Below are 26,030 nucleotides of genomic sequence, written 5' to 3'. Positions count from 1 at the left end.
ATTCCCTGCCATTGCTCCATAGAAGAAAATGTATTTGCAATTTCCATTTAACGCGGGTGACATAGTAACAGCAGGAGACAACTCAGTTACTTGCGGGCAATCTAGGAATTTCGCCCCATATTTTGTCATTTTGGTGCGAGCATGCATCTTTCATGGGCGTCTCGACGAAGCGCGAAGCAGCGGGAATGTGCACGGTGCGCTCGTGGCCCCGGCGACAATCAGGCAAAAGCGAGCGCTTGTTATTGCGTGCTGGTGAGTGCGAGGCAGGCACTGCGCCCCATGGGCAGGGGTTTCCACCGATCTTGCCGCAGGGGGGGCGGGCATGTGCGGATGTGCTCCCCCCCCCCCCTCCAAGCCAAAAACAAACAAAAAGAAGAAAACTACTTTTGAGTTGGCGGTGCCACGCTTTTTAGTTCGCATCACATATGTGGGGCCACGCTGCGAATGAAGGGTGCTATACCGAATAGTTTTCCGCGGTATCCGTGTTGTTCGCTCTTGCACTTGCGTGCATGGTTTCACTGCGTGCATTTGGTGTGGCCCCTGACGACGCTCAGCTTTGCTTTTTTTCTTTTATTTTTTTTCAATGCGGACAATTGTGTCATCATTGCCTGAGGGGATGTCAGATAGGGTGCTGATGGAAACTCTCCGAGACATTGGTGATGATGGATCTTCGAAGGTCGACTCATCATGCACTTCTCTCTTGCGCCTCGCTGCTAGTTCCTAGGCTTGCATCTTTGCGTTTAGCTGATTAGGTCTGGAAACAAGACGACGGCGCATTGAATGCAATGCAATGAATGTGATAGTAAAAAATTCTAATGTTACACGAAGTAAAGCTGGCAGCCAACTCTTTTGGATCCAAAAATTGTGCAACTCCTATAATACGCCGGTGCGCGCAGTTACAGCCACTCCAGGGAGAAGTGCTCTTCTCACACAGTCTGTTCACATTGAAGGCGCACTGATGAACGCGCGCCAGCTATTGCAACTAGAGCGACCCCCCGCCCCCCAGCGTTTTTTCATGCTGTTCAAGACAGGTGGTTTCCTTTCTGTTTGAGCATTTGATGGCAGTTTTAACACGCGGGGATGTTACCTTTTGCACCTTCTAGACGATAGAGATGGGCCGACTCATCTGATCTCTGCTTCAGAAGTGCTGACGGGCTTTTACTCGCTCATGAAAATTACGATGCAAGGGGGCATGTTATCAATTTAGACTTTTTACGGAAGATGGCGACGACGATAAAAACCTGCTGAGAGTGTCCATAGAATTGCTATTGCAATAATAACGAAGTTCTTTACCACTAAATAAGTGTTTTGGGTTAGCTCTGCTTTAGTCCCACTTTTGTTTAATTTGTGTGTTCATTTTCCAAATTTTTGTATTGAATCACCATATAACAAAATCCTCTCTATAATGAATTCTTATAGAATTGATCAATTTCTTTATATCCAGGTTTAACTGTAGCACTCTTGTGGTTCTTTACGACAACATTTTGCTTAGAGGCTTCTAATCTTTCCATGTAGTTGGACGTAACGACTTGTTTCTTGCACTTGATTGTGGAATTTGAGCTGTCAAGCTATCTGTCGCCTTTATGATAAGTGTAGAATCGAAGCATAAGGTTCCTATATATAAAGATGTTGAAAAGTGCAGTGTTCACAAATAGATAACAGATTTATTTTGCTTGTTGTTTCTGCTAATGGATTTCGGTTGTTATTCATTGATGAAAGTGGTACATTATCATGTTTATATGTTGAATTGGGCTAGCCTGAAATATAAAATGTCAACCGTTTGTGTTACTGCAGTTGAATTGGGAGAGAAATTTCATTTTTTTTTCTAACACCCCTTGTTTACATTTTCTGTAACAGATTCTGAGTCGGAGTCCGACGAGAGCTCCGAGTCCGATAGTAGTTCGGAAGGTGAAGATGATGAAGGGTCCTCTTCATCGTCGGAGTCTGCAGAATCGGATTCAGAGTCTGAAGTTGATAAAGCCCAGAAGGCTGCCAGCAGCGATGAAGAACTCTCCTCTTCAAAGCCAACAGGAAAGGGTTCACGAATCCTTTTAGAGCTATCTGCATCAGACATATCGGAAGATGAAGAACCTTTGTTGAGTGCAGAAATTGTACAGCTAAGGTAAGAACCAAACTCACTATTTCTTTGTGTACCATATTTACTCGCATAATAGGCGTACCATATAATAGACGCACAGCCAGTTTGGTCTCGAGGAATATCTGCGCATAGTAGGTGCACCCCGAACATGGCCGGGATCAGTACTTCTCCACCGTATTTGCACGGTTGCCATTCGATGCCTTATTGCATTAGGTAAAGCGAAGAAAAAGAAAAATAAGAAGACCACAGCAGCCCTGCGTTTCGCTAGCTTGCCAAGTGAGAAAGAAGACCGGTTGTTTGGGCGTTAAAATGTAGCTCCGACCGCTAGCCGGCCGCGCACGCTTCGTATGGAACACGCGATCGCGTCTTCATCGTGTATGCATTGAGCGGAAAAGATGCCGTCGTTATCGCGTTTGGTATATAATGGCAAATTTAAAAGTTTTTGGGTTTTCCGACGCAAGCTTTTGTCTTTGTTGTCACTACGCCGAGTTGCACAATCTCAACGAACTTTTGTCGCCTTTTATCTCCGGGCCACGAACCTAAACATCGTATCATGCACACTGCTCTTGGATCAGTGCTTGAGTGTTATATTTCAGACAACCAATTTTCATGTTGTCTTGTACAAACTTCCCGTGACAACATGCCGGATCATAGGTTAGGCCGAATCACTGTTCATGTTTTTAGTGGCAGTTGCGGGTTATCATATTGCGCTTTTGTAGGGAGTCAACATAACTCATTTTAGTGGCTCTACTTGAAGGAAAGGAGGCTTGGGTGGCACTGTTAACACTGTAGTGGTGGTTTGTGATTTGATTGCAATATCTCATATATGGTGTGCGAGCTCGTAAAATCGAATGATCGGTGCCGTTCAGCATAATCTTTCTAGGCTGAAACGTAATCGGTGAATTTATGTGTTGAGGCGCTTTCTTTTCGCAGCTTTTGTTTCACGTTCATTTCATTGTTAGCGCATGCCTTCTGAGGTTAATTTTTGCAAATTTGAAAGCATCACCTGCCTCGATTCTCGAACACGTGCTGAAGACGTTTCGCAAAACGTGTTCACGCTTAACACTGCTCGCTGAACACATTTTGCGAAAGTGCAGCCTATAAAGAAAGTTGTTTCAGCCGTAGCGCGGATATTCGTGACTTCGGCGACGTATACATTATCAGTGGTCTAAATAAAATATTCGGAAATTTCACCCGGCGTAATAGGTGCACTTCAAACTTGGATCTCGATTTTCTGGTGTGCCCATTATGTGAGTTAATACGGTATCTTCATTTATAGGTGGTAGTACCGCCTTCTTGAAAAGTTCTTGATTTCTATACGTGCCGAATTTTTTCAAAGCTTTGCATTCAGTTGTAAGCAGTGAGTCAAGCGTAAGTTTTAAATCTTTTTGTGGCTGACTTGGGAGCTATCAAATGCTGAGGAAATATTTTCAAATGCCTGAACAGCAATCATGTAGTCATGTCTTGTGTGGGGTCTCGAAATGGCGAGCAAGAGCACCACGCTCTTAGAGTGAAGGGTAACAGCAGACGCGGTCGGTACAAACCAAACAACAACATACATATATTTAACTAATTTTAGGACGACGATATCGTCCACATTATTATAACATCAATCGTGATCAACACGCTAAGACATTCTTACACAAAATTACCCAGCACGTAGCAACATAGCAAAAAAGGTGGTGTGGCCACGCCTTACCGTGTGAGCTCCCGGCAGACAGCCCGCGGTGCCGTGCACCGGGGGCACGTTGCGAGAGCAACCGTTCATGCAAAATGCCACCAGCCGAAAGAGACTCGCTCAACTCTCTCGCCCGCCACCAAGGCTTGCCTTCTATCAGGGGTCATCGCCGGCGCTACCGCTCTACCAACAATATTGATGATAGTGGTGATCACCGCTCGCGAACACAATGCCACCTACCGCCCGGTAGTTGTAATCCGAAATGTGGCTTTTGAGCGAGACACGTGCACCACGCAGCGCAAGCAACCTTACAAGAGGTGTCAGCACCCCCACACTTGATGACATTATAGTGCTGTTTTGCTGGTGTTAAGCTGACAGTTGTTATTCCTGCTAGCAGGCAACCATTTCGTGCGAAATGAAAAAAGACTAGGTTTGAGAGATTAAATTATTACTTGAAGCCACTTCGCTTCTTTTTCGAGGTGTTTACTTCCATAACAAATACTCAATTTTATGTGTGTTTTTTTTTCAATTGTCTTTGCAGTAAGGAGCCTCAGGACCAGCGAACAACAGCTGCTGTAGAGGCTTCCCCATCCTCTGCAGTTGAAGACATAAAGAATGAAGTCTCCGATCTCGAAGACATCGAGCTCCCCCCCACTCCTCTTTTTGACGAACGGGAGGAAGAGGATGAAGAACCAGTATTATCTCCTCGTGAGGTTGAGCGTGATGATGAGGACATGATGGACAAAGCCGAGCTGGCTGCTGATGTTGCCCAAGAAGCACCAGTCGAAGAAGCCAAGAGTATCAGTCTCCAAGAACCACCACCTTGCAACTTGGAGTACGAAGCGTCCGAAGCGCTCATGGCCCTCGCCTCCAGCTTTGCCCCTCCCGACAGTGCGGAGGCAGAAATGGCGAAGAAACCGGTGTCCCCGCCCCCAGTGAAAGTTGAGGAGGAAGGGCAGCCCCACCACCTTGTCAATGGCGATGCTGCAAAGGCAGCGCTGGTGAAGAACGATGTTGTCCAAGGAGTGGAGCAGATGGATGTGGAGGAGGATTCCACATCTACCTACCTCATTTCGGACCACTGCTACTGCCGGACCCAGCAAGCCGTCCAAGCAAAGGTGGAAGCAGCTCCTGTTAGCGACCACGTGTACGCTTCTGCGCCTCTGCCGGTTCCTTCCGAACCTCCCCCAGCCCCAGTGGCCGTCACACCTCCTCCCATTGAACAGCGGTTATCACCGCCGCCCACGGCCACGCCATCACCACCACCGCCCGTGAAAACGAAATCGAGGAAAAAGAGGAAGACGAAAGACGAGTCTATCTGCGACCAGCTCATGTTCGACATGCCGCTCGAGCCGATTACCAAGCTCTCTCGGGAGGTGGCGTTTGCTCGACGTAATGTAGTGGAGGAGATGAACATCCTCTACGAGTTCCTCCGGACAGGAGTAGACCTGGAAGACGTTCAGTACCTCAAGCGCAGCTACGACGCCATGCTACAGGACGAAGTGCAAGGGTACTGGCTCAATGACACGCACTGGGTTGACCATCCGCATATCCTTTGCTGCAGAACGGCAGATCCGACTTTTATATTGGCAAGATTTTTATTTTCCTAGCAGTGGTACTACCTTATTTACTCACGTAATGAGCCCACCTTTTTTTTTCTTTTTTTAAAAAAAGAGTTGACGCCAGTTTGGGGGAGTAGGTTCATTACGCAGGAGGCAGGAGAAAAAAAAAAGTCACGGGAGTTGTAACAATAACAGTGAAAATTTTGCGGGACGGTTGTGCTTGTTTTGGCCCGTGAAGTGCGCGAAGTATTTTTCTGGTAGCTCGAAGCTTTTCTTGTTTTCTTCCGTAATGAACACGCACAGATCGACGCCAAAGTGTCGTAAAGCATTCGGTTCCCATGCTCCAGTGCATGCTCAGCCAACAAAGTTTAAAACCATCCATGTAGTTAGCGTGCCAGCTGAATGCACCCTGCACAGCAGATTTTAAACAATTTCACTACAACCAAACTGACAACAAAAGCGCAGTGTCGGATGGTGGTGCACAAATGTTGTGTGCAACGCGCCGGCAACGCGGTGGGCACAGAGGCGCTTTGCACGGCCTCTGAGAGGGTGGGCGCATGGCCTGTTTCTGCGCAACGTGTCCGCTTTCTCGAAGGCCATGTGCTTTGTTGTTTGCTCTGTTTTCATGCGGCTGTGCTTGTGTGGCGCTATAAGCAAAGAGGTTTCTTCGGCATTCCACAGATGGAACTCAGCTGCGAAAGGCGCGACTTTTAAACTTTGACTGACCTCATCCGCGTTTGCGCTGATCGCAACTGTTTAGCATGGTTGCGAAACTATATTTTGACTTTTGTGTTTTTATTTTGTGATATAATGGCTTGATTTAACATTTCTTCTATCGTCAATGGCACTGGCTTTCACTCCGAAATAAGACGAACAGATGCATTTAAGAATTTATTTTTTATTTTTTCAAGGACCAAGCTGGCGAATGGGTTCATTATGTGAGTAAATATGGTACTTGGTGAGAAGGAGAGGCAATGTATGCGTTTGAACACCATATCGTGTAACTGCTGCCTTGAAGGCTGCTAATTGAGGATTTGCTTAATCAATTGTGTTGTTATGGCCATCATCATTCGGCTCATACCTTATAAGATAAATAATTTCACTCTTGGATGTACACAACCTAGAATCGCTACAGCTACTACTGCAGCTACTACTGCTGCTGTACTTCTAAAGTAGAACTTATTCCAGCTAAAGTAGAACTTATTCCAGCCAGATGATCTACTGCAGTCCACGATGTCATTATGCTAGCACTTCTGCCTCTGTCACTATACAATGTGATCTCTGTACATTAAGGGTGTTCTTATATCGAAGTTTAGAATTTGAATCATATATTACATAATCGAATAGTTTGATTGGACTTTCAAATATTTGAAGTTTTAAATAATTTGACAGGATGAATATTTGAAACACGATCAAGCCATGGGTGCAAATTATGAGTGGGTAGCTAAAACTAGCCCTAGTATTGTTACTGTTGGTTGTCTTTTAAAACTCTCCAATATCCTAGTTCGAAAACGAGCACATATTTATTTACAAGGCGATTATGACCTTTTTGCACAATGAAAAAGCACATGAGAACTGATGAGTCTTTCGCAACTTTCCTTTCTAAACAAAGGCGCAGACTTCTTGCGTAGTTAATTCTTGTATGCTTCAAGCCCCATAAAACATTTCGGTCTTTTCCTGGGAAACCCCTGGTAATTGGCTTCGTGAGTGAAAATTTGTTCGCCCTGTGCAGTCGCCACTTCCGCAATGCACAACTTGCTCTGAAACTCACCATTCTGATGCGCTGTTAATATGGTGCTGGAAAAAAAACGACCATATTTGGACCCAAAGCACTTATTGCAATGAAGCACAACATTACCGTTGTCAGGTGAGCCATATTGCAGGACCATAGGGGAAAAAAACAAAAAGCTAGCTGCCATACCTCCCTCTGTTAGTAAATACGATACTTTTGGGTCTTTCTAATGTTTTCAACTGCAGGAAATGCAGCAAACGCCATAACATCGCAGCGAGAGAGCGTGAAGCCAGTTCATGGAACAGCTTGTGTTTATGCACGACAATTTCAAGCCTTTCAGTGGCAGTCATTCACCGCTTTGTGTTCTCTAGGACATCAGCAGACTTCTTTCATTTGTTCTTAAATTTTCAATAAAAACTTGGGTATTCCATATTTGAATAGAAATTTTTGGCCACTATTCGGCACTATTTAAATGAAATTTGATATGAGATGAAGTTTTAGTACACTAAAACCTTAATATAACAAACCCTGATATAGCAAATTATTGGTTAGAACGAAGTAAATGAAAAATACTCTTGCATTAGCTACAGTGTCAGGAATATAGACCAGAGCACGTCTATTTCGCACCAAGGTGCTAAGGCTGCCGGCACATACTCTTGCACCAAGACGCCCGAACTGCCAAAGCGTCTGTGTGTGGCACCAAGTTAACACAACGAGCAGCGTCTTTGGGGCTTTAAAAAAACAAGAAAGGGCCTATTCATGCCACTACCATCTTCAAGCTGTCATCCGGCACTACTGCGCCGTCTTTGGATGCAAAAACAATCAGCGCAAGAGGAAGATATTATTCAGCACTGTCTGTAAAATCGCAACACGATGCGGGAATCGTGCCGGTGCAGTGTTTTCTGATTGCACAGATTTCCATCCGCAGTGAAAAATGTCGAGGTCGGCCACCAGCAGTGGATAATCGCAATCAGCAGGACAAACTGCCAGCCCCAGTAAAAGTGTACGAATAAGTATACTTATTGCGTTTATTCAAACGCGACGCCACCCGTTCCACTACACAGCAGCGATTTGCGTGCAGTATACCTGTTGTATGCGGCACCAAATCATTGCCGTACTCTTTGGCAGGCCACATGCCAATAATAGGATATATTAGGACTCGCGTGTGGATGCATGCACAGCACACGCATAGTACCATTGTAACGGCTTACTATTGTGATGCAAAGAGACGTGAAGGGTGCTGAAAGCGTGGCTTTCGACTAAGTTGAAACTGCGGCGTGTTTTGACTGTGACTAGGCGAATCTGTGTTTTCAGCCGGCGTCACCGTAGCATTTTAAAATCTTGTTCTGGCTGGCACTTCCGCAATGCGTGTGTGTTCTGAGTGCCCGGCATGACTGGCAAATATAAACACATGCGATGCATGAGGTCAAGTTGGAGCGAGATTCTAGTGCTACGTTGACACCGGCTTACAGCACAAGTTCCTCCTTGCCACAACCAATGCACGCTGCAGTCTTAAGGACTCAAAAGCAATGCGTTCCGCTGTTCATGTTTCTTTCAATCGTGATAGTACGATGGTACCTGATGAAGTTGCTTCCGCAGCCTGCCATGCACGTGCTGTAGACATTCCGGACTGTCGAGGAAGGTTTCTTCGACGTTTCACATGAAATCAGCTCAAAACTCCAGGAGAGGAAGAGCGTGAAACATGCTTACAGCTGGACTCTGGTAGTAAAGTTTCGCTTTTTTTTTTTTTTTGCAGATCGTCTGCTCGTGTGGCAGTGCAGGGTGTTAGTTCGCCGCTCTTGCCACAGATGGCGAGACACACTTTTCAGTATGGCAGTACCCGCTGAGCTTGCTGTGCTCTGGTGCATACATTTATAACGATTTTTCAGATATTACCAACTGATATTCATGTAAGAGGCAACTTCGTTATAATGAGGGTAGAGTATTTGCACACCCCTACTGTACGTGCTTTTCTGTGTGTTTTCAACTTCTTACTTTGGTTGGCGCATTGCCTCTGGGTTTTCTTACCTTCAACCACACCTACTGTTCGATTAAGGTGCTCAATTTTTTTGCATCTGGGAAAACAATTTGCAGCGTGTGGGACGTAGGGCTTGTGATGTTTTTTATTGTCGTTCATCATAGAAGTGTTTACAAGGTAGGCTTGCTGCATATGCCCTTAACAAATCCGTGCACCGACCAACATACCAAACCCGACTAAGAAAAAAAAGAAGGACGAGGCCCGAGTGCACGTGACGGGCTGCGCCCGCAGCGAAGGCTACTACAAGATGGACGTCCGGGAGAAAGCACGCTTCAAGCAGTCTGGCAGCGCTGTGCCTCAGCTAGAGACACAGGTAATCATTTTCAAGCACTTGTGGTTGACTTGCGTTGATTGGAGTTCATCTAATTCAATTATCACTACGATTATTGCTATTGATGGCTACTCTGGTGCTCGCTGCATAGTAATCATCACATGGGGTTGACAGCTGCAGTACAAGAAGCAAAGCCATTGTAGTTTCACTATTCGGCCTATCGGGTCTTCTTGCTCTCAATGAACAAAAGACACCGTACACGGCAGTGCACTGGAAAAAAAGGGGCATTTTTTAGCCTTCTATGTAGTAAGCTACATAGCTGACACTGACTTAAACATTAAAGAATCAGACCTACTGTAAGAGTCTAGTGGTTAAAAGTCACAAGATCGAATCCCTATTTGGGGGCCAAATTTGATAGAAACAAAACTGCTGCATGCTGATGTACTTAGATTTAAGTGCATTTTGAAGAACCCCAGGGGGTCGAAAATTTCAGAGCCCTCCACTACATCATGCCTCAAGTAGCAAATTCGGCTGGTTGGAACATACTCGTCACAATCAGTGCACAAAAAGGACAAAAAAAAAAAAAAACGCAAGAAAGTGCACAACACAAGTGCTGTCTAACAACTGAAAGTTTAATGGAAGAACCATGTCCTATAATATGCAAACATGAACGCATAAAAAAAAACCTTGACACCCCCCACCAAGCACGGGATCAAAGTATTCTGTAGATATCTAATTTCAGCAACTGTGAGAGCAATTGAAGGTTGGCTCACGCACCTGTCTCTGGATTTTATGATTTCATACGCTTCAGAAATTTCACGCCTGTGCTAGTCACTATGCTTGATTAACACAGTGGTTTTGTTAAAGTCAGCTGTGCAGCCGCAGCGCCGTCAATGGAGGGCAAGATGCGTGGATGGTGTACCTTTCAGAGAGCTAGCGTGCTTCCTTAGACAGACGTTGTGGCAACGTCCCATCTGCCCAATGTACATGCAGGTGATTCCAGCCATTTTCTATGGCAAGTTATCATATTGGAAGTGGCTGATTTCCTGTGCCTAGTTGTTGCCTCCACTTCACAGCGACTGCTCCATCGCCTGAAAAGGGAACAAAAAGAGGGCCGTGACACTGTGAATGTGGCCTGGGATCAGTGAAAAAAGTTCGTCATTATCGCATACCTGCGCACCGTGTCTCACAGTTTTAAAACGGTGGCCAGTCACTATGACATAAACGCTTCCTGTCATGCTGGCAAGAAGCTAGGAAGTGTGTGTGCAGGAGTTGACAAAAGAGGGCAGAAGGGGCAGGTCACTGTCAGCACTGAAGGTTGCTCTATAAAGCACTCTTAAGCCTTTCACTGACTGTGCGAGCGGAGTGGTGTACTCCACCTTTTTCTCATGCGGGTGCATGTACATTGGGCAGACGGGATGTTGCCTTAACGTCCGTGTAAGGGAGCATGCTAGCGCTCTGAAAGGTACACCATTCACACATCTTGCTCTCCATTGCCGGTAGTGCGGCTGCGCAGCTGAGTTTAGCAAAATCACTGTGTTGATGAGGCATAGAGACCAGCGCACGCGTGAAATCGCTGAAGCGTGTGAAACCATAAAAGCATAAAAACACTTTATTGTGTTTTTTGTCCTTTTTGTGGGCTGATCATGATGAGCATTTCTCATAATCATATTGTGGTTTATGGACCTGCTACCCTAATAATTATTATCAATTTAACAATCAATATATAATGTCAATGAAACATGTTTTGGAAATGAGAAAGTTTAACTAACCTTGGCAGCGAATTGGTAATGCTCGTGCCTGTCAAAAACAAATGGATGCTATTCTGGCAGAAGTTCTCAGTAGTGAGGAACTGCAACTGAGGGAAGTTTTTGTGCTTTTATTTGGAAAACGTGCTCTTATTCGGGGACTGTCACACATGTTGTCCTTCTTGTTCTAGAAAATAAATTTTTGTGATGAGTTTGGAGTAACTCCAAACAACATTTTTGTTGCTTTTTTTCATCTCTTCTGGTGTTTACCTTATTCAACATTTGTGAATACATTCAACTTAGCGTAGAACTGGAGTGATGAACGAGTTTTGCTTTGATGAACGAGTTTTGATAAACGAGTTTTGCTTCATGAATGAGTTTTGCATGCTTTGTGGTGCAGGACCCCACCAGCAAAGCTCGTCTCGCTGCCCAGTCAAGCAGAGAAGCACGGTCAAACCAGAGGAGGTTACTAACCTCATTTGGGGAAGCCGAAGTGATTAGCGACTTGCTCAAGTTCAATCAGCTGAAGGTGAGTGAAACAGCCTCAAGCGTTAAGTAAGGTCGACACACAAAGAGACCCTGTCTACTCGCCCTGTGTTGGCATAGTTCAGACATCGTAGTTTTTCATCTCTTCTTTATTGTATTCTTACTGTAATGAAATGGTTCCTTGGTCAGTGAATATTGATGAATGAAGAAGTGTATTTAAATTTTACATAGTTAAAAACTGGCCATATACAGTGAGCATATTGTGACTGTTGTGGTGTCTTGAAATGGCGAGCGAGCGCCACGGCCGCTTTTGGAGTGAAAGGACACAGTAGACACAGTTGGAACAAACCAAACGATTCGCACATTTATTGGAAACTAATTTAGAACGACGATATCGTCAGTCAAATAATGATTAAGCACGCTAAGACATCCTTCCACAATGTTAAACAACATGACAAACAAGGTGGTGCCACCAACACCTGACTCCCCACGTGGGCCCACCACAGATGGCTCGCGGTGCCGTCCACGGCAGACCCACCGCGAGAGACAACCGCCCCACACCAAAAGAGACTCGCTCAACTCTCTCGCCTGCCACGAAGGCTTGCCTTCTGCCAGGGTTCACTGCCGGCGCTACCGCTCTACCAACCATGATGATGATAGCAGTGATCACCGCTCGCAAACACAGCGCCACCTAACGCTCAATAGTTGTCACCCCCGAAATAAAGCTTCTGTGTGAGATACGTGTGCCACGCGGTGTAAACAACTCCACAGGGGGTCTCAGCACCCCCACATCCCTCAACCTTAATTCAAACCATATCGTGAATAGAAAAAAAAAAAAAGCGCTACACAAGCTCTAACAAAACATGACAACCCATGTCTCTACATAATGTCTGTGCACCATGACACCGCCGCCGGTCGACACTGCTGCACTGTCCGGCTCGACGACTTCACCTCAGTACTGGTCCCGCAACAGCAACGTTGCCGTTGGCGCGACGAACCGTCACTCGTGCCGACATGCCTCCCGATTGCGACGAGCACTCACGAGGGTGCCAGACCGCAGGCGGTTGCGTAGGTCCCAGGCATGTCCACTGCCTGATCTCACGACCACATTCCTTGGCAGCAGCGCTGATGATGCGCAGAAGACAGCGAGCCGCGGGTTGCAACACTCCTGCTGCGTACATTACAAAGCACTCGAAAGAACAATGCAGTAGGTCAAAGGGAAGGGGGCTTCGGGCTCCTCGCCCACATGGTATGATGGTCAGTACTGCTGGCTAATACATTGGCGGCGGCCGAGACGCCCAGCTCAAAAACAAAACAAAGGTCACTTTTCCTAACTTGTGCATCGCATGATAAAAAGTGAGGGAAGCAGAGTGCAACACCTCGACGCCACGATTCACCTAGTTGTGCTTGTGACAGGCGGCTGCGCAGAGCCTTTGGCGTAATGAGTCGCTCTGCAACAACTGGCATACACCCAGCACCCAGCCTAGGTGCAGAAGAGGCAGCCGCAAGGAGACATCCACTCTGTAAGGTGGCCCAATCGCTCGTCGCACACAGCAGCTTACTGAGCGATCGACATCCACCGTCTCGGACGGCGTCACGACGCCCCGGCGTCGAGCTGCAATACCAGACAGCAACGACGCTGGACTCCCTGAGTCTAAAGAGATAGAAGCAGCTGTTTACAGAGAATCGGACCACACACAAGGCTTCCGTACTCACTCGCTTTGGGCTTGTCCTACAATCCATGTGCTCTAAGCCTTGCTCACCCCATGATGCAGACCACATGGCTCTCGTACTCAACTGAACAACGGTCTTAAAAAAACCAAGCACAACAACAAAAGCACTTGCGAGCAGAAAAAAAAATAAAAACTGGAGTGCTGACAAGTTCAAACACGTCACAAATACCGATCTCCTCGCTCTCAACAAAGCACACCACTGACGCTAGCAAAGAAGTTCCCCTAGGCCTACTCTACCTCGGCTCTAACAAAAGCTTGTACAGAACCACAAAAACTGTCGTTCGATGCACCAAGAGTCCCACGTTGGGTGCCAGTGTGGGATCTTGAAATGGGGAGCGAGCGCCACGCCCTGCTTTTGGAGTGAAAGGACACAGTAGACACGGTCGGAACGAACTAAACGATACACACATCACATTTATTTAACTAACTTAGAATGATGATATCCCCAGCCATAATTATTATTACATCAATTATGATCAACATGCTAAAACATCCTTACACAATATTAAACAGCACGACAAACAAGGCGATGTCGCTAATGCCTGAGTCACCACGTGGGCCTATCGCAGACAGTTTGCGGTGCCGTTTTTGACAGACCCATCGCGAGAGACAACCGTCCGTGCCACCGCCTCACGCCAAAAGAGACTCGCTCAACTCTCTCGCCCGCCACCAAGGCTTGCCTTCCTCCAGGGGTCACCGCCGGCGTTACCGCTCTACCAACCAAGATGATGATAGCAGTGATCACCGCTCGCAAACACAACGCCACCTATCGCTCAATAGTTGTCACACCCGAAATACGGCTTCCGTGCGAGACATGTGCGCCACGCGGCGCAAACAACTCTACAGGGAGTGTCAGCACCCCCACACTGTCTCAAGAAAACTATAATCATACCATACTTACCCGAGTGCAAGTTGACCTCCCTAAATTGCAGGTGGGGACAAAAAAGGCCAAGAGTGGACCCTTATCTATCAATTATGGGTGGCTCTCTAACAAATCCCCTTAGAGGCGATGTTATTTATTAGGCGTGCCACTGCTGATTGGAATAAGTGGTGCTTCCATCAACGATAGACACCTAATAGGAAATAGCATGCATGGCTCTGATGGAAGTGTCGGTTGTTGATAGAAGAGCCACTTCTACAAACAGCAGTGGCACTGCTGATGGTCAACAACGGTGCCATAAAAGTTAGAAAAGGAAAATTCCATTTAAACAAGTGCACAGAATAATCGTATTTTTCTACATATAACCAACTCAAAAAGTACAGGAAATTCAGAGCTTAAGTGAAAACAAAACGAAAAACCCGATTTTGGGTGTGCAAAGGTGGCTTTTTGACAGTACAGCTATGCACGGAAGCTCGCTTCACGGCTATACAAAAGGTCACATTTAGAAAGTTTTTTACGAATCGTTGTTGTGAGTACACATTATAAACGAGAAAATTGAGTACATGATAGAGATAGAGCCAGAATGCTCTATTTGTAACATAAATGTCAGTCAATAAATGTCGTGACTATGCCACAGCTTTTCTGATTTCTTGTTTGTTCTAATATAACTGGCAATACAGTGAAAGATTGATAATTTGAACTCTATGGGGACTGTGAAATTGTTTAGTTGAAGCTAAGTTTGAATTAGTGGTTGAATCAACCGCTGAATTCCTTTTCGAATTGACGGCTGTGGATACCTCATCAAGAACCTCTTTAAGAAACAAAAAGCATGAAAGCCTCAAACAGAACAGATTATATAGAACTGGCAGAGCTTTCGAAGTTGATTAATAAGCATAGATTAATAAGCATGAGGTATCTGATCTAAGATGGTATAACATGGAGAGAATTGAACGTGCTTTAAAGAATGGAGGAAGCGTCAAAGTGGTGAAGAAGAAACTTAGGATAGGCAAAAACCAAATGTACGCAGTAAGAAACAAGGAAGGCAAAATAAGTACTACTATGAAGAGGATAGTTAAAGCAGCAGAGGAGTTTTACAGAGATATGTACAGTAGCTGCGATGAGCATGACCATAATGTAAGTAGTAGCAGTAACACAGATGACATCCCAGCAGTAATGACAGACAAAGTAAAGAAAGCCTTGGAGGGAATGCAAAGAGGCAAAGCTGCTTGTGAAGACCAGTTGAATCTGCTGAAAGACAGAGATCAAATTGTGTTAGAAAAACTAGCCATCATCTTTACGAAGTGTCTCCTGACGGGGAGGGTACCAAAATCTTGGAAGAATGCTAGCATCGTCTTAATTTATATGAAAGGAGACGACAAGAACTTGAAGAATTACAGGCCAATCAGATTGCTCTCTGTTGTATATAAGGTGTTTACAAAGGTAGCTACGAAGAGAATAGAGACATGAGAATCCAATCAACCAAGCGAACAAACATCATTTCGAACAGGCTACTCAACAATCGACCACATTCATACTATCAATCAGGTGATAGAAAAATGCTCAGAATACACCCAACCACTATACATGGCCTTCATAGATTACGAGAAGGCATTTGACTCAGTAGAAGTATCAGCAGTCATGCAGATATTGCGGAATCAGGGCAATAATGAAACATATATAAAAATCCTGGAAAAAATGTACAGAAGATCCACTGCCACCATAGGACTCCATAAAGAAAGCGACAGAATACCAATAAAGAATGGTGTAACACAAGAGGATACACACTTCCCATGGCTATTTACCGCATGCCTACAGGATGTTTTCAGACGCCTAGAATGGGAAGAGTTAGGCATAGGAGTTAATATAAAATACCTTATAAAACTTCCTTTCGCCGAATGCATTGCATTGCTGAGAAGTTCAAGGGACGAATTGCAGTTCGTGATTACTGAATTAGACATGGAGAAGATAGGTCTTAAAATTAATCTGAAGATAACAAAAGTAATGTACGACAACCTCTGAAGAGAACTGCACTTCGAGATAGGTAGCAGCGCACTTGAAGTTGTAATGGAAAACGTCTACTTAGGACAGGTAGCAGCGCACTTGAAGTTGTAATGGAAAATGTCTACTTAGGACAGGTTGTACCTGTGGAGCTGAACCGCAAGATTGAAGTAACTAGAAGAATAAAAATGGGGTGGAGCACATTCGGCTAGCATTCACAGATGACTGTAAGATTGCTGCTATCCGTCAAAAGGAAGGTTAATAGCAGCTGCGTCTTGCCAGTACTTACAGGGTTCAGCTCAAATTAAGGACGACGCAGTGAGCGATGGAAAGGAAAATGATAGGTGTAACCCTAAAGGACAAGAAGAGAGCAGTGTGGGTCAGGGAACAAATGGAGTTAAGGATAGCATAGTTGAAAGAAAGAAGAAATGGTCATGGGCAGGGCACATAGCGCGAAAGCAAAATAACCACAGAATGGATTCTAAGAGACGCCAGCATGTGGAGGGGACACAGAAAGTTGGGCGGGCAGATGAGATTAGGAAGTTCGCGGGGTATAAAACTACAGCAGTAAGCACAAGGCCGAGTTGACTAGTGGAACATGGAAGAGGCCTTTTTTCTGAAGGGGGGGTAGTCGGGCTGATGATGATATTTCTAGCGACCTAAAAAAAATATGTATGCCTGTTTTCTTTTTTTTCTGCCACCCTTACGAATCCCTTGAATTTCAAGGTCGCCAGCTTAGTAGATCTACATTTGAATTCGCAGAGTTCAATGCGACAAATGTTAATGTGGTCGTTATCATTATTTGCTCAGTGAGGTGAATAAAAATAATAATTTTACTGAAATAGCAGTGGTCTTACTCACACTGCCTAATTTACTGCGTGTTGAATGGTTTATACATATTCTTTTTCTAAATGTTCTAAATGTACATATTCTTTTTCTAAATACTACTCCAAATTGGGTCTTTCGTCATAAAGAAATGTTTTGCTCCCCGTAAACTGCTCCAAATTTGGATTTTTGTGCTCCAAAAGTAACATTTTGCTGCTGAAAAATCGCTCCAATTTCTGACCCTCTCCGACATCGAATGAGTAAAGCTAGTGTTGACTCTGTCACAGAAGGCTTGTGGGGCGCAGGCAGTACCTTGACTAACACCCGACGGGGGTTATTGCTTGTCACCCCTTCTTGCTCTTTTGTCGGGCTGCTCGCGGTGTGGTTGTGGCTGATGTTGCCAGGAATGCTTTTATTTTTACTGAAAGGGTATGCTCATGATAGTCTAGCCAATGCTCATCTAGCTCAACTCATTCTGAAGCACACATATCATTCCATTTTTTACATTGTGTAGGGCTCCGATTCGGAAAAAAAAAAAAAGTGCTTTGAACATTGCGAAAACTTGTGACCTTACCCCCTCGCCCTCCTGTAGGGAACTAGGTTCTTATGATGCTAGGCGGGTGCTTTGAAGTGATGCCGAAATTGGTCACAATCAATTATGCTAGCACTAATAATATGGTACATCTGAGCAATTAATTACAATTTCAGGACTCAGGCACAAAGCTAAGGTTACTCAATTAACTGAGATTCAGTGACAGATTTTACCAGGTTTTGAAATGAAATGCACTGGCAAACCATAATGCACAGGTAATATGAAAACAAAACACTCTAGTGTCTGTGCTAGATAAAAATATTTGCAGTTGTACTTGTGCTTTACCTAATGACCTCGCTTGTTTGCCATCTTTAATCCTTGCAGTTCCGCAAGAAACAACTCAAATTTGCGAAGAGTCGCATTCACGACTGGGGACTGTTTGCTCTGGAGCCGATTGCGGCTGACGAGATGGTCATCGAGTATGTGGGCCAGATGGTGCGGCCCATCATGGCTGACCGGCGGGAGCAGTTCTACACGCAGATCGGCATCGGGAGCTCGTACCTCTTCAGAGTAGATGTTGAAACCATCATTGATGCCACCAAATGTGGCAATCTGGCCCGGTTCATCAATCACAGCTGCAATGTGAGTACTAAAGGATGCGTCCCATCATATTTGTCAAAAGAATCATGTGCAGTAGTACTTGCGCATTCAAAACGTGCCGTTGAATTTTTCATAAAATCACTGGTATGCGCAGTTGCTCAAGATAACCACGTCATGTTGCAGTGAATCTGGTCTCTGAAGATGTAGGTGGCTCTGATTTACTTGTTTGAGTAGGCATTACGCCAATATGACCTGGGGCAAAGACTGTAGAAACGAAAGTATCTGCATTACGTCGCCCTAAACACAGTCGAACCCCTTTATAAGAGACACTGATATAAGAGACAAATGGTTATCAGAGACACCAGTGTGCCTTCATTAAAATGCAGTTTGATAAGGAAATGCCTACATGGTGCCCTGCTTATGATAGAGGTCTCACAGTTGTGGGAAACCTGTGCCAATTGTGCCAACCTGTGCCAATTGTGCCAACCTGTGCCAATTGTGCCAACCTGTGCCACCTGGAAATCACTGCGCCATACTGCTGCTCCAAAAGGGTCTTTTTGTGTCCGATTTGCACCATAGTTGCGCCCACAAAGTGGTTTTAGAACCGAAAGTAATGTTGACAGTACGTACATAGAATATATTACGTGATGGTCGCCATCTTGTGCAGTTGTGTTGCTGCATTTGCGTGCGATCGCGTAGCTGCAAAATCACGGAATCGGTCAATCAATTCTTCCCACTTCTGCACCATTGCAGCGGTGCCTTTTCTGGTAATCAATAGCAAAGAACGAAGGGGATGTGGCGGCCACTGAAAGGCACACTAGTATGACATCTCCGATAAAAACCCTACGTGCCGCTTTAAGCCTACTGCATGCTTTTAATAGCTGGTGACTACCTGCAAGCAGGGGCGCCGATTGCTGCCACGTAGACCGTTGTACGGGACCGCGTTTAGCTTGCACCGCTTTGCAGAAACGAAAGTTGCTGAGTTGAGCATTGTGGATTGCTGGCGCTGACACAGCGCGCTTTCATAGGGTGTCAACTCGAATGCACTTCAGTCGCCAAGACCGCCAGCTCTAGGACCGCTAGAGCATGGCTTGCAGAAAGCTCGCATCATCGCATTAACGTAATAGCTTTCTCGCCGCATCTGTGCGCGGTCTGAAGCGGAGTGGGTGTAAGCGGCTTGCCATGCTGTGTATGCCGAGTAGGCGAAGCGCTACACGCAACTAGCTGGTAGATGATCAGCTCTCTGCTACCGTACCGCACCCAAAAAAAGCTATGTCTGTTCTCGCTATGCAGCAGACTGTGGCACACATTCATCGCGAACAGCCGCTTATGTCTGTTTCATCGCTATGCAAGTCTTTGCGTCGGCTGCATATCCCGGACTCCGCAGTACTTTCGAAATTTTCCTTGCTGTCGCCACCGCGTGCCATCAGACGACCGTGCGAGAGTGCCAGTCTTTCTAAAATTTGGCAAACAGAAAGAAATAGCTTTGTGGTGGGCACGTTAGGCAATATGTGCTATGGCACTGTATTAGTTTATTCCTTCTTTAGTGGCGATGGTGCACGTAAAGAGATGCAAATTGGTACTTGGTGGTTAATGCATACTGCGTTTAGTGTGTAGTTAGCCGCATGCTTGGCCATGTAAGTAGTATTAACGAGGTTTTACTGTAAAAAGCTTCGAATGTGTTTGTGGGGAGGGAGATTAATCAGCATGCTCAGGGTTCCCCTTCAGGGGAAGGGGGTGGAGGTTCTTCACAGAGCCCCCCTCCCTATCATGTCAATGTACAGGGCTGGCTTTGCACTCCCCTCTCCTCACCTCCCCGTGGGCACGCCCATGTGAGTGTGCGCCCGCGCTGGTAGAACTTCATGCTACAGGTAGCCTAATTGTTGATGCAATATCTTTCACTGTTTAACGACACCGCTTCTGTATATGATCCTGCTTTTGTTTATATTTTGTGCTTCTTCTTTGGGCTTGCTGCTTCTGTATAAATGATTATGTAAACTGAGGGAACATTAAACTAAATTGAGGCTAAATTTTGTTTATCTGTGTGCGTCATGGAAAGCCCGAGCGTGCTCCAAACACAGAGGTAGCTGCTCCAAAAGCAGAATTTGCCTTCTCCAATGGCTCCTCTGAAATGCTGGAAGGCATTCCCGCGACTGCATCCCATATAAAAGACAAGAATAGCTGCCCGGAGCATGCTTCATATAAATGGGTTCAACTGTAGTCCTGTTTTGATCTGTGAGCACTGTAAGTGGCACAGTACACGTCTTTGGTAAGCTTTACGTGACCCAAAGTACCGTATTTACTCGATTCTACCGCGCCCTCGATTGTAACGCGCACCCGATTTCCACCGCGAAAGAAAAAAAAACAACGTAAGACATCGATTGCAATGCGCACCCATTTTTCCTCGTTGGCCCGCACGATCACACCACTCGAAAAAACGACTCCTTTCGGGAGCGTCTTCCATTTAAATATGAGGTACGGGTGAAGCTTGTGCCCATCTGACGTGCAGCAGAGCATTGCCGTCACTGTAGTTTTACCGTGCACCGATGTCAGCACGCGAACTTGCTTCGCCCCCTTCTTCTCGACGGTTGTGGTGCTAGGCATGTCGAAGTAAAGAGGCGTCTGATCGGCATTCCCGATTTGCCCAAGCAGGTAGCCGTTGTTGCGCCGCAAGTTTAGGACGAACCTCTGAAAACTGTGAAGCTTTTCATCGTACTCCTCCACAAAACTTTTCGCATATGCATGTTCCCCTTTGGAGGGAAAAGCCTTTCCTCTTCATAAAGTTAGTTAGTCAGCACCTGCTCGCTTTAAACTGGCTCCGCATTAGACCGTTTTCTAAGACTAATTGCATAGCCCGCACTTGGAGCAGTTCTGTCGTCACGGGCCGCTGTGCCGCTCGCTGCTCAAGCACATACTCGCCGAGCAGCTCTTCGATTTGCGGAAACCGACCCTGCTGTGGTCCACTGAAGCCTTTGCGTGAAGCTTTGCTGTCGACAATCTTCTGCTTTTGTTTCCGCCGGTCCCGCACGCACGTTTGAAGAACTCCGAACGACCGCGATGCGGCCCGATTTCCATTCATTTCTGCACATGCGATGACTTTTCTTTTAAAAGCGGCATCGTGGTGCACTCGAGTTTTTGGAGTCGGCCCTTCCACGCCATTGATGCTAATGCACTACTAGACGACGAACTCCTCAGCACACGTACGAAGTGCCGCACATGGGAAACACATAGGCAGAAATGGCCGACGCGCCATGCCGACGCAAGTAGGGGGCGGCCATTTTGTATTTGCCGATGGCAATAGATTGACCGTATTTTTTTTTGTTCGTACTCGATTCTAACGCGCATGCGATTTATGAACTCGCTTAACCGGAAAAAAGGTGCGCGTTAGATTCGAGTAATTACAGTAATACATTGTGCGTGCAAGATAACTGTTTGACCGGGAACACTTAATGGCAGAGAACTGAGTGATACTTGTCATGTCATATGGAATTATTGCTATTGAAAAATCAAAGAAAGTTGACATGTATGCACTCTACCGATTATCTAGAATTTATAGGAGTTTAGACTGGTGACATTGAACTTATCAATGAAGTAGGCATGTCGAAAATATTGTGCAAAACTAAACTAATACAGATAGTCCCACAGTGTATGAAGTTGTCAAACATGGCAGAGAAGTAGTAGCCTAAATTTTGGCAACAGTAGTTGTATGTGCCTGAACTGAACATGCAGCCAGAGTAATCAAGAGGCCGGAAGAGAAAACTTGTCTCCTCATTTTCTTTGTAAACAAACAAACAAGGTGTGCAGACATTGATAAATCATCAAGCATGCAGTCATAGCTGATGTCATATCATTATGAAAGCTGCAGGAGTCACAGGATTAGATATCAATTGCACTCATAGAATGAAGGAATGAATTAAGAGTTCCTGAAGAGTTCTCTGAGCTAGAGTGTGGCATTCTGAAAGAACCATACAAACATGTTTAGAGCAGTAGATCTTGACCACCTGGATGTGATGTACTTAGAACGCTCTGGGGTGCTTAAAAATGACCAGCCAGATGTGGTGGTGAATTGTAATAATTTTATCAGCAGCGCTACTACACTTTACAGTTGTAGTCACTTGCTCTGCCTGGGACCCCTTTACTGTGTAGTACCTCGAAAACCAAGCCTCTTCTCTACTTGAATGTTTGTCATCGTAGTTGAGTGTAGTGCCAAATAATGCATGCCGTAGAAGCAAATATTTAATTTTTTTTTTTCGTTGTACTTGCAAGTGTGAGATCGCGCTTCTTTTTCTGTTTTCGTGCAGCCAAACTGTTACGCCAAAGTAATTACAGTGGAAGGGCAGAAGAAGATCGTCATTTACTCAAAGCAGCCCATCAACGTAAATGAGGAGATCACCTATGACTACAAGTTCCCTCTGGAGGACGAAAAAATTGTGTGTCTGTGTGGAGCGCCCCAGTGCAGGGGTTTCTTGAACTGAAGTCTCATCGGTGGTACATTCATCATGTACAGTGTACAGCTTGCATCTCATCATTCTGATCGTCATCTTCATCATCGCATTGGTTGTGTTGGGAAGGAGGCCTGTTGTGGAACAGTGCTTGAATCGTGTTCCCGAAACTTATTGAAACATTTCATCGTGTTGGCATTGTATAGACCCCCTGAGCCGCCCAGAAAAACACGCGCATGCACAAATCATGATGTACATAAGAGAAAAGTCATATTGCAATGCATTAACTTCTGTCTTGTTGTCTTTTTTCCCTTTTCTGTTACTCTTTGTACATTCGTTAAACTCTGCACTTGTAATAAAAGAAAAAGCTGCACGTTGTACAACTGCTGCCGAAACGTTTTTTGTTAGAACAATCCTGGCATTCAGCAGATAACAGCTTCCGGTAGCATTGCTTGTGCAATGTTTCACGAGGACTAACTGACAATAATGCCAAGGAAAGTGTAGGTGATGTTATTAGAAATAATCTTAGTGAAAATCTGAAAAAAGAGAAGTGGACGAAAGATACCTTGCTACTGGCAGGATCAGAACGAAAGTCACAGGTTCTGATCCTGCCGGTGGCAAGCTATCTTCAACAAATAATCAGGTGCATTAACAAATGATGTGCTGAGGCTTCATTTAAGGTTGTTCCTCTTCTAACTAATGCCTCCATACCTAACCTAAATTAGCCCTACTTGCCAAATGTAGTGATCAAACTGTCTATGCAAGCACGAGAGGATGTGAAATGGTTTTCAATGTTCAACACGAGGCCGAAGTTAGCAAGTGCTTGACACACGTAATGCTTAATTTTTTATTAAATGTCACAAAACTAAATTAACTAAAGTAGGCATCATCTGTAGCGAATCAAGGTCTGTTTAAGTCCAGAGGAGTTCTGAGGCGTCAGTTGTGGGAATGCAGGGAATACAAAGATACACTTGGACCGTCTGTTTTTTTCCCCACCTGTAGGGATCGCATGCTTTGGCTGCCGTAAATAGTGGCTGCAATTAGTGTTGCGTAAGCAAACTTCACAATTGTGGTCTCTAAAATGGTAGATTTTCTTATCCTCAAGCACCCACATAACCTGGCTGCTTGTGAGGTGGCACTGATGGCAATGGATGGATGAATGCTGTGAGCGTCCCCTTCATAATGAAGTGGTGCAGTATGTGCCATTAGGCTTGACAAAAAGAAAAAGTTATGCTTGCCTATTGCTATTTCTACTAATTACTAAAATAATATAAAAATAAAAGAAAACTGACAACAATAAATCGACAGTGCAGTTCCGTGCCCCTTGTGGCAATATGCCCTTATTTTCCCCACTATTTAATTTTGCCCCTATTCACTAGTTTTTTTCTTCCTTTTAAGTACGAAGCATTTCAAGGGGCCAGCTTGTCCATCCATAGATTTCTTGAGGCGTGAATCTAGTAAAGCACTCACTACAGGCCATAGTTAACGGAGCATAGCTCAAACCCTGGTGAAGTAAACAAGGTCTAAAAGAACATAACAGAAATAGCCAAGAAGTAATCGCGTTAACTTTGAATCTCTAAAATGTGTTACGAACATGGGACTGACACGAGCCTGCAGCGAGCAAGGGTGCCAGTCCTTGCCGAGCGAGAGATTCCTGCTTCCTCAGGGTCAGCACGTCAGTGGTGTAAATCTTTAGGGGGGGGGGCACCCCTTGCAAGGGACCCCCTATGAAATTTACGAAACAGACAAGTGGGGCCTCGTACAACTGCCACATTTGGTATACCGAGAAGCCCATTTGGGATAGCGATTCAAAATTACACTGAACCTAGTTGGGTGTTATGTTTTCTTCTTATGAAACACACCAGTTCGCGTAATGATTCGTCAGAGCATAGGAATAGTAATAGTGAAAGGTTTGACAGTTAGGTATAGCGCATTCAGCATTTTTAGTCCCTTTTATTTTAGCTTGTATGGGTGTTCATTATTCTCACAGCTGTGTGATATTACTGTAATTACAAGTGCCGCTCAATCGGTTTCAGAGAAGAAAATCCAATTACGTGAGTTGAGAAACGATGTTCATTTTCGAATTTGATTTCAAGGGATGATATTTAATTTTCAGGAGTACAACAGGAATGTATAGAAACAAAATGGCCACCATGGCCGAAATGTGTCCCCCCCTTTGTGATTGGTTTTGATTTACACCACTGGTTGCTACGTGACTACATCTGAAGGGAAAACAACCTGAAAGAAGTCGACGAAGCTCAGCAAAGAAAAAGTAGCGCACATGTTGCGCCGTGTGCGTGAATCTGCTCGAGTCTGTGTGGCAAGATTCCACTCGTGCATGGGAAACCCTACATGCTTACATCAAACATTGGCGTCACTGACGTTTCATGAACCGAGCAGTGCGAATACTATGAAGGGGAATCATTGGGCGCCGGTGCCATGCACTTGCCTGCTTGGCCTTTGTGATTTGTCTCTTACCCACTTTGAGGGATTGACCATGAAAGCGGTGGTTAAAGATTAGGCTTGAGATTTAGGGAATAAAAGCCATCTGTTTACTGGGAAATGTAGAAAAAAAAATTCAGCTGAATATTTTATGTACTGATATATATATATAGAACAATACTGGTATGTAGTCAGCTAATCAGAGAAAAGCTCAAGTGCAAAATTTAGATTGAAAATCAATTAGTCCAAAATAACTGTTTTTTTCCTTTCTCACACCGCGCGAGCACAGCGTCACTTCTCTCGGTCGCAAAGCCAACATTGATAGTTTCGACACACGTGTGCAATGAGGTGAAAACTTCACTACAGACGGTGATAGCACCCCGAAAGATGGGCCACCCAAATCTTGAGGGTAGATCCAGTCTATATGCGAGTAGACCAAGTCTGTTTGAGCAGTTGACTCCATTCTTGGATCAGGTATAGTCGATTTCGAAGTGGGTGATCAAGATTTTATGGGTAAGCCAAGCGCATCTTAGCAGTGGGCCAAGCTGGTGGTTATCGGATTGGGCAAATCTTGTCTGGAGACTGCCCACTCAAATATTTGAGGGGGGCCAAGCCTGTTTGGGGTGCACCAAGGCAGTTGTGGACATGTGTCGACCACATTCTTGAATTGGGCAATGCCAATTTCGGGGAATAGCAAACGAAATATGGTGACTGAGTCGAGTCAATTTCGAGAGTAGAAAGTCTGGTTCGGATGGGACAACTCGATCGGTTTTACAAATGGTTGAAGTCCGGTCTGAAGACGGGCCACCCAAATCTTGGCGGAGGACCAAGTCCCTATGGGAGCCGACTAATTTAATTACAAGCATGTGTTGACCATATCCTCGAATGAGGCAATGTCCATTTCAGGAATGAACCACCAAAATATTGTGGTGGGCCAAGTTAATTTGGGGTGTGGGCAGGGGTGT

At 45.2% G+C, this 26,030-nt stretch overlaps 1 protein-coding gene across 3 annotated transcripts in view; it reads left to right on the top strand.

Moving 5' to 3' along the window:
- Nucleotides 1-23,006, top strand: part of LOC119173011 (histone-lysine N-methyltransferase SETD1) — a 49,238-nt gene extending 26,232 nt beyond the window's left edge. For all 3 annotated transcript variants that reach the window (XM_075889890.1, XM_075889891.1, XM_075889889.1), the window contains 6 exons: nucleotides 1,858-2,122; nucleotides 4,318-5,324; nucleotides 9,264-9,421; nucleotides 11,528-11,656; nucleotides 17,966-18,223; nucleotides 22,483-23,006. In XM_075889890.1, coding sequence (XP_075746005.1) covers nucleotides 1,858-2,122; nucleotides 4,318-5,324; nucleotides 9,264-9,421; nucleotides 11,528-11,656; nucleotides 17,966-18,223; nucleotides 22,483-22,656 — 1,991 coding nt within the window. In that variant the 3' untranslated portion in view covers nucleotides 22,657-23,006. The remainder of the gene's footprint in view (nucleotides 1-1,857; nucleotides 2,123-4,317; nucleotides 5,325-9,263; nucleotides 9,422-11,527; nucleotides 11,657-17,965; nucleotides 18,224-22,482) is intronic.
- Nucleotides 23,007-26,030: the final 3,024 nt, after the last annotated feature.

Source organism: Rhipicephalus microplus, chromosome 3, assembly GCF_043290135.1.
Source record: "Rhipicephalus microplus isolate Deutch F79 chromosome 3, USDA_Rmic, whole genome shotgun sequence".
NCBI classification, from domain to species: Eukaryota; Metazoa; Arthropoda; class Arachnida; order Ixodida; family Ixodidae; genus Rhipicephalus; species Rhipicephalus microplus.
The sequence above is the reverse complement of the archived record's forward strand: the minus strand, read 5'-3'. Positions and strand labels throughout refer to the sequence as shown.